The 15,164-nt window shown below is 43.6% G+C and overlaps 1 protein-coding gene across 1 annotated transcript; it reads right to left on the reverse strand.

Annotated features, from left to right (window-relative positions):
- Positions 1-1,477: 1,477 nt before the first annotated feature.
- Positions 1,478-3,226, reverse strand: LOC124684556 (probable N-acetyltransferase HLS1). Its single transcript, XM_047218841.1, has 3 exons — positions 2,972-3,226; positions 2,551-2,735; positions 1,478-2,351 (listed from the first exon to the last, which is right to left on the reverse strand). Exons 1-3 carry the CDS (start codon positions 3,224-3,226, stop codon positions 1,478-1,480), a joined length of 1,314 nt encoding a protein of 437 aa, XP_047074797.1.
- Positions 3,227-15,164: the final 11,938 nt, after the last annotated feature.

Raw genomic sequence — 15,164 nt, forward strand, 5'->3', positions numbered from 1 at the left:
CTAGTTGAGAGAGAGTTAAAGTGCTTATAATGTGAGATTTTCCGCTCCCACTAAGTGATTGAGAAGAGAAGGAGTTCACGTGCAATTCTCCTCCGCCGGTGCTCGCCTCGCCACGCATCGAATGCTCATGCGTCACATGCATCGAGTTTGAGTTCCAAACCTGTTTTGTGGAAGATTGGATCTTTTACTTGGTGCACCAACTGAATTGGGTATGTTCGACGCGTATCCCTGTCTTAACCCACGTGACTGTTCAATCAGTGCCTTTTCTCAAATGCTATACGCAAGAGACGAGAGACATAAGAGATCTAGAGTTCTCCAGTCCCTTATGTCTCTTCTTGCAACCAAGTTTCTATTGTTGTGTCACTCGATCTAGGCTTCCACATCCCAGTGACTGCATGCACGGTTATCCGGGAGAGCATGCCTCTAAAACCCTGTCCGCCGAGATCCTGGACCGGGAGATGGTTGATAAAAAATTTGGGGAACGTCTCGGCTCATCTCCATTCTAGATCTCCCTCGCCGGCTTACAACAACAACACCCTAGCCGACAGCAATGCCGTGGTGGCCTTCCGAGGACCAATATATGTACTTCTCATCTCTTTGCTTGCACTAGTACTTGCTCCATATGTAGATATGCTAGGTGTGTTTAGTCTAATGCATGTGGTTAAGTTTGCTACTGGTCATGTTATGTTGGTCTCGGTACTTAAATTCACTTGGAAATTGCTTAGTAACCAGACTGATCATAACTAGGAGAATAATATATTTTTAACACTATTTTAGATATCTTACCCGTCTCATATAGTATGACTTTTCATATACTTAATGTGATTGTTCAAACCAAAACCACTGAAACTACAAGAGCTGGGGTTATCATTTTGAGGGGTCGACATTCATATGTTAACTGAGTAAGTATCACTTGTCTTCTGGCGTATCCTGTTTTTCTCCAACTGTAAATAACAACATGAGAACTAACTAAATGGATTCTCTATTTCTTGCCGATTACTAGGGCAACTATGCAAGGCAGCATTGTTCTTATATATGAAAGATAGTTCTTCTTATTGGCTCATCGTGAGCTGTTTCGAATTCTTATCGCTTACTTGCATCTGCTCCAAGAATATGGCAAGAGCACAAACTTCACATTAAACCAAAAAAAAGTATGCGAAATGCATTTGGAATTTTTTTTTGGCTGGGATTCAGAGATGAACAAATACTGATTGACTCCTGACTTCATAAACTAGGTAGGCTGCAATTGCGATTTCTCACTTCAGGAGCAAACTAAAGTTAAGCTAATGCTGATGTTTTTTTCTAGTACTAAGATTGGGGGAGTTGATACAGCAAGTGGCAAGGCAGGTAATTGCCGCTGCAGTACCAAGTGTTGTGTACATTTCCGTCAAAATTGGGCAGAGACGAGGTGATGGCGGCTTTAGCCTCTGCCTACTCCTGCCTGCGCCGCCGTGCATGGCAATGGCGACGTCAGAACTCAGAACTCGCGGGGGTCCACGAACAGCACACTACCCGGAGGCGCAGGCGCCGCCCAGTCGTCGTCGTCGGAGGGGTCAGCATTGCCATCGCTGAGATTCTTGATGCACCAGACGTCCTCGTCGCAGGAGAAGCGGCGCCAGCTTGGGACAGCGGCGGCGGCGGGGTCGCCGGGGGCGAGGTCTGCGGCCACGACGGCGCAGGCGGGGTTCTTGCGCGCCACGTTGTGGGCGTGGCGGCATAGCGTGCGGAGCAGGGCGGGGCCCGCCGGCCCGGACATGCGAACGCCGTAGAGGAGGTAGGCGCCGAAGGGACGGAAGATGTCCGGCACGGAGGGCACGCGCATCCACGGCGCGGCGCGGTCCAGCGCACGGACCGCGGCGAGGGAGTGCCGGAGCAGCGCTGGCGCGCCGCCCACGCGCATACTGAGCGAGCGGGTGGAGTCCCACACGCTGAGCACGGCGAACGACGGCTGCTCCGCGTCGGTGGCTGCGGTGCCGGTGGTGGCCGTGTGGTGGTCGGAGCCCTCGATGGCGACGAAGGTGCCGAGCGTGAGCTTGTGGGCGAGGAGCGCCGGCATGTCGGCGGGAAGGAACTCAGTGTCCTGCGGCGGGAGCAGGCGCGCGTAGGCGGCCGCGGCGAGCGCCGGCTGCAGCTGGAACACGCGGTGGTGGCGCTTGAGCGGCAGACGGCGCGCGTGCACGGGGCGCCCCAGGAGCACCGGCCGGCGGAACGGCGCGTATCCGAACCGGCCGGCGAAGAGCGCCAGCGACGCCTTGTTGGAAACCGTCGTCGCCATGGTGGCGTGCGCAGCCCCGTGCGCCCGCGACCACTCTTCCGCCGCCCGCACCAGCGTCGTCCCGATGCCCAGACGCCTGCCAAGAAAAGCAAAAAAGAACGCGTCAGCTCGCCATTGCCCGAAGAAGAAACTTTACCGGTGGTGATTAGGCGAGAGGAGAAAGCACATTTGGAAGCAAGCAGCTGGGAAGGGAAGAAATGGCATTTAGGCTGCGCAATGTGCGTGCGCGTCGCCATGGTCGTGTCAAAATGAGGAAAACAAGTGAATTGCCGTACCTGTGGTAGGGAGAAACCCTCAGGCCGAGAAGAAAGGCGACCTTCACGTACGGTTGCTGCTGTGTAGGCGAGACCGACGACGGCGACGGCGACGAGGTGTTCTTGCTGCTGCTGGTGCTTCCTCGGCTCACCATCTTGGTGCAGGCCTTGATGACCCCGACCATCTTCTCCCCGCACTCAGCAACCTACACAAAGATACACACATCCATTAGTTACATACTAATTTCAGTTTAAGTTGCATGCACATCGATCACAAGCAAATTACACGAGCAATCATTAGCGGTAGTAAGGAATGTCTGCATTAATCTATTGGATCATCGATCCAACACATGAAACATGATAAGCCTAGAGTGCTAATTATTTTGTTTGCTGCAGGTTCACGTTAGCTTCACTTGGTAGGACTAAGTTTCTTATTATTTACCAGCATGACATGCTCCGGGGCGTGACGGACACGGGCCAGCGGGTCGCCGATCTGCTCGACGCACAGCGACATGCGCTCCCTCTTCTTCTTCTTGCTCTTCTTCGCGCCGTCGGCCGCTGCGGATCCCTGGTCGCCGGAGATGCCGACCTGGCACTGCCGCTCGAGCTCCTCCACCGCCGGCAGGTCCCTCTCCATGTCAAGCTCCCTCACCGTTACGGGCATCGCGATCCTCTCCACACCCACCTTCTCTACCATCTTAAACAACTAGCTAGCTAGCTACAACTCTCTCTTGCTTGCTTGTCACTGCTCAATTGTCTTGCTAGCTTATGCTACTACTGGAACTCGGTGCTGCTTCTTCTTCTCCGGTGAGAAGGGCGTGGCGCCATTTATATAAGGTGAGATGTGTGGGGCCGGCAGAGAAAAAATAAGGTGCCATCGAAGATATGCAAAGGAGGGCGAGAGAAAAAAATGGCGACTTTTTAATACTAGCTGAATTTGGCTACTCTCACGCCCACTTTGTACTCTCTTGTCTATTGACATTTCATTGTTCTATAATTTTCTTTCGCGCTATTTTACTGGAGATGTTACCAAGCATCTTTTTTTTTCGAAAAGGCGGGAAGCCTCCGGTCTCTGCACTGATAGAAATTGTTTATTTAGAAGAAAAATATGCAAATTATGTGAGGATATACAAGAAGTACCCCGGTAAAATCATTTACCCACGGGCGTGCCCCTGTTCTGAATAAGCTCTAGTGGGCAAAAGAGATAAAGGCAGAAAAGGTTTATAATAGGCACTTATGTATTGTTAATCTTCTTCTTAGGCCGCAAACCATATTGCTTGAAAATATCCTATGCAATAATCTCAGGCGCCTGCAACCAGAATCCAGTGTATCGGTGCCTCTACAGTGTGAAAAGGTATTTTTGTATAATTCCACGGTCAAAATACCCTAGCTAGTTTCTACGGGGTACAAATAACTCATTTTAACACGTAATTTTTTATAATACTCATGCCATCCCGGAAAATACATGTACGCCTCGCCTCCCCTACGTGCACTCTCTTATCTAGTAAGATTTCACAGCTTTATAATTTTTGGCACTGATATTTACCAGATACGTTCCTCTAAAAGAAGCATCGTCATATAATTCCAGAATAAAACTACCCTAGCTGGTTTCTAAGAATTGCAAATAACTCTTAATACATAAAACTTTGTTGATGCTTATTTTTTGTGGAAAATATATGTACATCCCGTAAGATTTTACCTTTTTTAATTTTTGGCTGATATTTTATCGGAGAGGTTACCTCCCGTTTGGTAACGTACGTACCTTGTAAAACATGCACCTTCATATAATTCCCTGATTAAAATACCCTAGCAGGTTTCTACGAGTTACAAACAACTCATTTTAAGACATAAAACTTTGTTCATACTCTTCCTTCTTAGCAGAAAATATATGTATGTCTTGCGGGCGGCCCTAGCTGGCGCTCGATCGCCAAGAAGAGAATGAGCGATCGGTTTCCCCCAGCCCAATTAGGGAAAACCATGTTAGCAACTCTAAATCCGTATTTGAAAATTCAAAATGTTTTATCTCACAAACGACAACTCCGATTTAAGATCTGTTTTCACCAATAAATCCGTCTCGACGAGATCTTCAAAACTAGCACCCATGTTGATATGTTTCGAGAAACTTTTAATCGGGCTAAAAGTTATCAAGCCTCTCTATCTGAATAATCAACCCCTCCATACTTGACTGATCAACGGTAAATGTATAAAATTATCAACCTGGTGCAGACTATTGAGGGAAAGTTGGTGACACGAGCGGCAGGACAGAGACTCCGACGCCGAACGACGAAGAGGGGCGTTCCATCCAGAAACTATACAAAAAAGACCTGTGCAAAAGAACTCGCGTCCCTCGCGTCGCCTCCTCCGGGCGACTCGGGGGGCGAACCCAACTCCCAGCCGCCGCCGCCCCTCCTCCCCTCCTCCCTCTCCTCGTCGCCCCCAAGGTGGCCGGCCGGCAAAGCCGTGCGGCGCCGGTGAAGGGGGCGGCGGGGACCTAGTCCCTCTCGGCTCCTAGTGCGGCGGCTCGGAGGGAGGCCTCCCCGCCGGGGACCGGAGGCCGTGTGGCCGGCGGCGCGGTGCGCAGGAGGCGTGGCGTCGCCGGGGCGAGGCGGCTTGCCGCGCCGGCGGCGGCCGTGTGCACGCAGGCCCGGATGGGCTCGAGCGGGCCTAGATGGGCTCGTGCGGGCCTAGATGGGCACGTGCGGGCCATGCCCTCTCGGTCGAGCCGGCTCGACGCCCGGCCCCCGCCGTTTGGGGCGGCCGCGTTCTCCGCCCTCGGCGCGGCGCCGCTTCTCGCGCCGCCGGCGCCGCGCGCGGGGCTCGGTGGGCGGCCTCCCGCGGGCTCGGATGGGCCCCCGCGGTCCCCGATGGGCACCTCCCAGCTCCGCTTTCGTTTGGTGGACGGCAACAAGGCACCCCGCTCGGCGGGTCACCTCTTCTCGCCGTGGCCTACGTTGGGCCCGACGACGACGTCGACACTCCGTGCGAAAGCTTCGCACCATTCGGTGCCGATGTTGGCGGTGCCCTTGGGTACCGTTTTCCCGTTGAGGGCTTCATCGGGGGCTTCGTCTCCCGCCGTCGCGAGTTCTTGCGTTCTCCGGGTGAAAACCTCTGCTCCTTGGAGCGGGCGGCGGCGACACACTGTGCCGTTACCTTCTTGAAGGCGCCGCTTTTGGAGTCCGTAGTCCTCGTGGTGTGGTAGTTGTGCGGTAGTTGTGCTTGGTTGCCTTGTCGCCGAGGGTGGTGGATGCCGGGCGGCGGCCCCGGACGGTTGACGTGCGCCGAGGCGGCGGCCTCGGATGGTCTTGCAGCCGATGACTCCATGGGGTGTGGTCATGGTCTTGCAAGGCATGGGTGGCGTGTTCGTGCTACGTGGGTAGCGAGCTCGTCGGCCCGGCCTACGCGACGGGGTGGTCGGTGTGGCCGGCAAGTCGGGGCGGCGGCCCCGGACCTTTGGCGCGGCGTTCGTGGTCCGCGGGTGGTCGCCTTGGTAGCTTGGGCTACAGGTCGTCCACGCCGTGCGGCGTTGCGGCTCGCCTCCGAGCAGGGACGTCGGAGCAGCGGCTCCGGGTTTGGTGGTGTGTGTTTGGTTGTCGGTGGTCTCGTTTCGTGTGGGCGATGAGGCCCCGACTTTTGTGCGGTTTTTTCAGCCGGTTTCCCTCATAAACTCGGCCACTCTGTATGGTTTTTGGGCCCGGTTTCCCTGATTAACTGAGCCAAATCTTCTTCTAGTAATATATCGAGCAGCTCACCTGCCGAATTCTCAAAATATTGAGGGAAAGTTCTGCATGCATGCACAAATAGACGAATCTGCTGATGTCAGCGGAATCTTTTCCAAATTTGTAAATTCAAAATGTTTTAACTTTCAAATGACAACTCCAAATTGAGATTCGCTTTCACCAATAAATCCGTCTCGACGAGATCTTCAAAACTAGCACCCATGTTGATATGTTTCGAGAAACTTTTTTACGGGCTAAAAGTTATCAACCCTCTCTATCTGAATAATCAACCTTTCCGTACTTGAGTGATCAACGGTGAATGTATAAAATTATCAACCTGGTGCAGGCTATTGAGAAAAAGTTCTGCATGCATGCACAAATAGACGAATCTGCTGATGTCAGCGGAATCTTTTTCAAATTTGAAAATTTAAAATGTTTTAACTTTCAAACGACAACTCCAAATTAAGATTCGCTTTCACCAATAAATCTGTCTCGACGAGATCTTCAAAACTAGCACCCATGTTGATATGTTTCGAGAAACTTTTTTTCCGGCTAAAAGCTATCAACCCTCTCTATCTGAATAATCAACCCCTCCGTACTTGAGTGATCAACGGTGAATGTATAAAATTATCAACCTAGTTTAGACTATTGAGGGAAAGTTCTGCATGCATGCATGCATGCACAAATAGACGAATATGCTGATGTCAGCGGAATCTTTTCCAAATTTGTAAATTCAAAACGTTTTAACTTTCAAACGACAACTCCAAATTAAGATTCGCTTTCACCAATAAATCCGTCTCGACGAGATCTTCAAAACTAGCACCCATGTTGATATGTTTAGAGAAACTTTTTTTCGGGCTAAAAGTTATCAACCCTCTCTATCTGAATAATCAACCCCTCCGTACTTGAGTAATCAATGGTAAATATATAAAATTATCAACCCCAAAGTTAATTTTATTTGAAACAGTTTAGCGATATTTTTTTTAGTTTAGAAGCTATCAACCTGGTGTCCTGTTATTTATCAACAGTAAATATAAATAACTACCAACCCTAAAAATCTTATTTTATTTTGAATATTTTGGCGACTCTTTTTAGTTTACAATTTATCAACCCGGTGCCCCGTTATTTATCAATGATAATTATAAATAACTACCGACCCTAAAAAGTATTCCATTTAGAATATTTTAGCGAACATTTTTTTATTTTACGAGGTATCAACCCGGTGTCTCATTATTTATCAACGATAAATATAAATAAATAATAACCCTAAAAAGTATTTCATTTAGAATATTTTAGCGACTCTCTTTTAGTTTAGAAGCTATCAACCCGGTGACCCGCTATTTATCAATGGTAAATATAAATAAATATCAATCCTAAAAAATTAATTTAATTTAAAATATGTAGCGACTCTTTTTTGTTTACAAGTTATCAACCCGATGCCCCGTTATTTATCAACGGTAAATATAAATACCTAGCAACCCTAAAAAGTAATTTTCATTAAGAATTTTTTTAGCAACTTTTGTTAGCTTACAACTTAAAACAGTACTTAAGTTGAGTAGCAAGTGGTAGTTCATTTGAGTTGCAAGTGGATCTTCCCACCCATTATTTTCCCCCTTAAAAACCACTGGCCCGAAAAAGGGAATTGCAAAAGGACCCCATTAAATATGAATTACCGTACGAAAAAAAACCCAAAATGGAATTGTAAAAAGAGAATTGCAAGTCTGCCTCGTGCTGAAAAAAAAGAGTGAGATGCTATGTGTATGCATGCAACAACTTATGAAACAGTGCTGAAAAGTTGGCTCATTAAGTGCAAATCCATGAGATACTCTCTGCATGTGCATGCATGCAGTGTGAACGGTCTTGGCTGCATGCAACTTGCAAAGTAGTAATACAAGCTATTAGTGTGAACATGTGTGAACGCAATTAAAACACTACGTGATACAAAAGGGAATTGAGTCGCGCTTTCGCGCGAGCGCTCCGCACCGACAGAAACTGAGCGCTCGAACGAGTGATTGCCAGAGAGGGGATTCGATGTCTTGCCCCCTTTGCACTCTCTTACCCAAGAAGATTTCACCGTTTAATAATTTTGGACCCTAACATTTTGGTTATCGGAGACTTTACCCTAAGCTAGATAAGTGTCTCATGTAAAGCATGGATCTTTGTATAATTCCCCGCTCAAACTACCCTAGCTGATTTTTACGAGTTACAAATAACTCATCTTAAAACATAAATCCTTGTGCATACTCCCTTCCTCCAGGAAAATACATTTATGGCCTGCCCCCTGTCCAGTCTTTTATCCAGTAAGATTTCATTATTTAATAAAGTTTGGCCCTAATATTTTACGGGAGACGTGACCTTATGCAAGATAACGTCTTGTGTAAAACAATCATCTTTGTACTTGCTCACCCTACCCTACTTTTTTTTTGAACTTCACCCTACCCTAATTGGTTTCTAAGAGTTATAAATAAATGTTTCACAAAAAAATTATAAATAACTCATAAAAAATTATTAGTACTCCCTCTTCCGGAAAAATATGTGTATGTCCTATTTTTTACATGGATACCAGGAGCTTCCTCATATATGAAATTCAAACATTAACACAATCTTTAACGCTGCCCTTTTTCATTGGTCATTGCATTGTTTTCTGTTGTATCCCTATATCCAATCCCATCACCAAAGCCATCCAGGCACGGGAAATCGAGATGGAAAAAAGTTGTTGGGGCTTATTACGAAATCCTAAAAACTAGCATGCCTATTTTTGAAGAAAATAGTATATAAGTATATATGGTCATGTTTAGGGAGCCAGCCGTTTTGTCTCAACACATGTCCCCATTATGGAATAAATATTTTGAAAATTTTATTTTTTCCAAGAATATGTTTTTTGTAAGAATGTACATTTTTGCGTCTTCTACATAGCCTAAAATATTTTACCGGAGACGTTACCTTCCGCCATGTAACAGGTAATGTCTCCAGTAAAACATGGAACTTCATATAACGTTACCCTTTTTTTTTATCTTCGGATGCTTCGGTTCACCGGTGTATCTATACCACCTACCATCATCAAAGCCATGCATGCATGGCTAACAACAGGAGATCGGGATGACAAAAAAAGCTAAGGCTGCTTATCACAAAATCATAAAGCTAATATACATATTTTCAAAGGAAGGAGCATACAGGTATATATGGTCATGTTTAGGAACGTGTCGTGTTGTTTCAAAGGAGTAGGCAGATGCTACCATCGCGAAAAACACGTTTTAAATGTTTAAAACATTTTCCAAAAATATGTTTTTGTAAGAATGTACATGTTTGTGTCTTTTACAAATCATGAAATATTTTACTCGAGACATTACCTTCCAACAGTTAGTGTATCTTGTGTAAATGATGCATCCTCGTATAATTAACCCCTAAAACTACCTAGCTTGTTTCTACGAGTTACAAACAACTAATTGTAAAACATAAAAGATTGTTAATGCTCCCTTTGTTCCGAAAAAATAATGTACGTCTCTCGCCCAACTTTGCACTCTCTTATCCAGTAAGATTTCAGTATTCTATAATTTATGGTCCATGAATTTTATCGGTATGTCTCCTATAAAATAGGCATCTTCGGACAATTCCACTCACAAACTACTTGGTTTCTATGAGTTACAAATAACTCATTTTAACACATTAAAATTTATTAATACTCATTCTTCTGGGAAAGTATATGTATGCCCTATGTTTTATGTGGATACCACGAGCTTCATCATATATATACAATTCGGACATTAAGTTGAACCTGTAATATGGCTTTTTATCGGCGGTTGAATCTGCTTTCTGCTGTTTCCCTATCCTCTCATCAAAGACATCCATTCATGGGTAACAATGGGAAATTGGTATGGGAAGAAGTAAGGGGCTTATTACGAAATCATAATAAACAAAATTTTCCAATTTTCGAAGGAAGAAGTATATAGGTTATGTTTAGGGATTCGCCGTTTTGTCTCATAGGAAGAAGCACTCCCATTATGAAAAACATATTCTAAAATGTTTGACATTTTTTTTTTGAAAAAATTATGTTCATGTAGGAATGTACATGTTTGTGTCTTTCACATATATCTTGACATTTTTTGTGGTAAATAACATATATAGTGTGGTAGGCAAAAGGACAAAAATATCTCGTGAATAGTCATTTTGTGGCACCAAAAAAATTCTTTTTTACGCATATCGTAATTGTTTTTTTTTCATAAATCTTATATGAAACAATGTATAGAATATGTAGATTTACACTTGAGACTATTTTCAAATGTTTTTTACACTTCAAAATGTGTTTTCCACGGGAGGACTCATTCGAGCCAAAGTGGATTTCCGTATGGTTTAGTTAGTTTCACATATCTGTCTCTCTCCCCCACCGAAGTTTGAATTGATGTAGACAAATGGTGCCTGATTTGTGGCCAGTACGTGAAGACCATGGCTCCGTGATTACTAGTACTAATAACTTGTCCTAGTCAGACAACGATGTTGGGCACATTTAACTAAAGGCACAATCAACCTTAAGCTAACTAATCTTATACTACTAACGTACTTTTTTAAGGAGTAGTTAACATACCAGCCTCGTTTAAACAAGTACTATAAGATTCTGATCAAAATGTGTAAGCGAAGCTCACTTTTATTATTGTTAAATCGTCCAACTTATATTATTGCATACATTAAGGCGATGCAAACTAGGATAGATAGGGCAGAACCAATCTGATTCTAGGGCATCCAAACATATATTCCATGCCAAGTAGTTCTGGATATATATGTGATCTGTTGCAGCATCCTTCGTATGATCAAATTAATTAATAGACTAGCGGACTAAAAACTTGCCCATGCCATCAAGAGAAGCAGCATAAGGGCATGTTACCTATCTTAGATGTCAGATAGAATGATTTGATGAGTTAGAAGAGAGAGAGAGAAACATATTTTTTTCTTGTCTTCTCTTAACCAGGAGATGTTCTCCCAGTATGAGAAAAATAAGGCAATTTGTTCCTTGTACAATATGTCTTCTCACAATCATATATTTTATTGTTTAATTTTAAAAAACCCATAAATTTAGGAGCATTAAATATTAATTGTTAAGATACTTAAGAGATATGCTCCATGTACAGTATGATTTTTTTGTCTTCTCTATACTACCGATTGATCAAATGTTGCAGAAGAAATCATGTCCAAGTCGTAATGTATTAATTTCAAAATGGAGTGAATTATAAGCATGTAGAATTTTGTAGAATTTCTTATTTCTTTTCACATTGCGACCCATACTCCCTTTGTTTATAAATATCTGACATCTAGAAAGCGTGCAATAAAATTTATTTTACCTAAAAATTAATTTACTTTATAAACTGAAATAGTATCGCTAGATTGTTCATGCAAAACCTTTTGTTATACTAAAATACATAATTTTCTGCAAACTTATATGTGCAAAAAATGGTTAAAGATAGATATTCATCACCGTCTTAATATCTACAATGTCACCTGCATACAAATGAGAGTACAAATTATTCATATAATTGCATGTATATTTTTTGGCATGAAGTAGCTTCCCTTGGGAAATACTATGGTTTTGCAATTCTACTATTCAGAGTGTGTGTATGCTAATTCTGTACCAGGGTAAAGGTACAAAAGAAATATAATTAGCATACATAATGTTATTTCCGAATTATGTGCGTACTGGAAGATGTATTCATGCATCATTTATTAGCATGTGCTTTTGTTCAAAAAGAGCATTTTTGTTCTTTACTGTTGGATGGATACCTCGATGTAGACTACTACCTCCGTCCCAAGGAATAAGGCGCACGCGTATTCCAAGGCGAACTTTGACCATAAAAATTGAGCAACAAAATCTTAGTTATATTATATGTAATTAGTATCGTTGGGTTCGTATTGAAAAACACTTTCTAATGATGTTAATTTCATACAAACAATCTTCATATATTTGAAGTAATTCTTAGTCAAACAAAAAGCACGTAAAACAAGGACGCCTTATTCCTTGAATCGGAGGTAGTATATATATATGAATGCCTTCCGTTGATGTCACGTAGACGGGTCTAAATATCGGTTTTGGCTGCACGGCAAAATTAATTCCGTACCTTTCCAAGTCATAGCTGGACATACACAGAAACAGAACCACATCATATTTAGCAAGGTCCAATCCTTCTTCTCTTTCCCTCCCTCTTCTCTATTAACTAAACTAGATAAATTTCATATGGTGTTGTGATTACTTAATTTTATGGTTTTTTGCTACAGTTTGATGTGAAATCATATCAAAAATCATACAATCTTATAGATTTGATATGAAATTCTTGCTGCTGTTATTGTTTTTACTAACTAGAGTGCACACTAGCTAACGACCCCGAACTATCGAATGGCCAAGAGGACTTTTAGGTACATTGGTTGTGTTTAATTAGTGTCACGGTGCGCTACTTCTTGGCTTGGCTCCATGACTCCATCAGTTAATTGCTAGTGGGGATTGTAATTAATATGCTTCACTCAGTCGTTTTCAAGCAGTCACTCTCATAATTAGCACAACTAAAGAACAAACTTCACTTGTTTATATTTGCTCCAAAAAGAACTCCGATAGTTACACATAGTGAGAGGAATGATAAGGATCTTTCTTGGACATTTGTGGTTACATATCATTGCGAGGAACTTGGCAGTGACGTGCATGCTGAGCTATCAGCGTTTGGCCAGTTTAGTCAGAAACCCGCGCTAGCTAATTGAACTTGATTTATATGTAATTTAAGTAAACCCTGTTCAACGGTCAAGAGCTTTGAGCAAACAACACGGCCACAAGCAACATATTTTTTTAGCAAAAAGTGATGCCATCTAGTAGGTAGGTAGGTATCTGAATTAACTAAGTGTATTATGTACAAGTGATCCTAAAAAAAAGGTAAAATTACGCGCACAAGTGTGGAGTCAAATGTGGAGTGTAGATCGATCGACCAAGTTAGTCAAGTAACCATGGTTTAACAAGAGATAAAAACTTATTAACTTGACTAGTCGGTGTGTCGAGTAGGACGTGGTTGCTTCTTGGTTTGCATCGACACAAGTCCTTTTGACTCTTGCGAGGTTTCCTAGCTGCTTTCCAACCAGTGACAGGTGGCCTTGCATCTTTCCTAGCTGATGCATGCAGCATGCTTGCTTTTTGTAAGAAAAAATGTGTTCATCCGGCATAGATTAATGCAAGCATGCAAAGACATATGGAAAGGAGAAGAGAGAAGGGGGGTCCAAAAAGTACATGGATGTCTGATTGACGCAAATGTACACATTGATTAGTGATGCTTAGTTGGATAACCTCTGAATAGTCCAACCTTGCTATTGTTTAGAGGTCCTTTGCATGCTTCTACTCTAGGGAGTCGTTAACGACCGAACTGTATCTCTTTGCTGGACACAAACTTAGGCATTGGTTACTGATGTCTTGTTTGTTTAGTGTCACTAGCTCCTGACTGAATAGTCCACCGGCTGTACACCGGCCTAGCTATGCAGTTAGCGTGCATGCCTTGCTCACTTCTCTCGTTGTGTGCCAACCCTCTTGCATACTTGGAGTAGTTTAGAGGCTTCTAGCCTGTGCCGTTTCGTTTTGTAATCGGACTAGTAGCTAGTGTGTAGGTCGAAAGTTGTGGTTTACTTAGGCATTGATATGCTTTTCTCGGGAGTCACTCACGAGTAACGACGACGACTTAAGTATTTTTTTGGGCGTAATTGCTGACCTTGCCGCGTGAGTGAATATTCCGGGCAGATGCACACGCAAGTCAAGTCAAATCTAGTTGCATTTGCCAAACATGTATACTTTATGGTTCCCTAAGTAATATTATACTACCATGTGTGCAGCAGAGAGTCGACACGGTATGGACGACAGCGGTATGTGTGTAGCAGAGACTCGACAAGGTATGGACATGCTAGGGTTTTGGCCTAATGGTTCCTCGACAAATTAACTAATAATGCTAGCACTAAACTAAAAAGGTTTTACGAAGTTATTACGGTGCACCGTCCAAGTTACTCCCTCCATCCCACCAAACATGTCAAAGGTTTATCAAAATTTGAATGTATGTAGACACTAAATAGTGATACGTACATTTAAATTTTAACAAACCTTCAACATGTTTCGTGGGACGGAGGAAATATAACATATGTTAGGGTGTAGCCGTATTATGCTCAGTGGATAATATATAGTTTAGGCAGAGTTGAGTCCAAGGGAAACTAGGTAATGTATGAAAAAGATAGATTTATACTTTAATAAATTATTAATCCTAACTAATACTTCCTCCGGTCTGATTAAGCTGACGTGGAGTTGTGAAGGATAGTGAGCACGTACTACATGTACGCGCGTCAATTAAAACAGACCAGAGGTAGTGTGTCATTAATTTGAATAATCAGTGCTAGCTAGCTAGGGTTTTTGCCAAACTTGTATACTATATAGGGTAACAACGACGCATGGGAGAAGAACTGGAGGGGCACATTTAATAGGGAGCTTGACTGAATTTTTGTGTCATGATGATAATTTGTTAAGCTTGTGGCGGCATTGTAAGTACATTCAGCTAATTGTTGTTAATTATATGCGTGCAAAGAGACGACACGGTACGACAGTGGTATATGTATGTAGGATGTAGCAGAGACTCGACAAGGTGTGGACATGCTAGGGTTTTTGCCTAATGGTTCCTCGACACATGCTGTACTTGTTTGTTTAGTTATTAACTACTAATACTACTCCGTTGAACTAAGCTTCTTTTAAACGATACGATATTGTTGGCGTCTGGCATTCATTACACGTTGCACCGTCAGGACATACATGCATGTCCGCTGCCGAATATCCAACGGAGTATACAGCTAGCAAGTTCGGCCTTGACACTTGAGTATACTCTTGCTAGGGTGCTATAGATCCCTTAAGATATCTCTACGTGCTCA

This window comes from Lolium rigidum, chromosome 1 (genome assembly GCF_022539505.1).
Source record: "Lolium rigidum isolate FL_2022 chromosome 1, APGP_CSIRO_Lrig_0.1, whole genome shotgun sequence".
Classification (NCBI taxonomy): Eukaryota; Viridiplantae; Streptophyta; class Magnoliopsida; order Poales; family Poaceae; genus Lolium; species Lolium rigidum.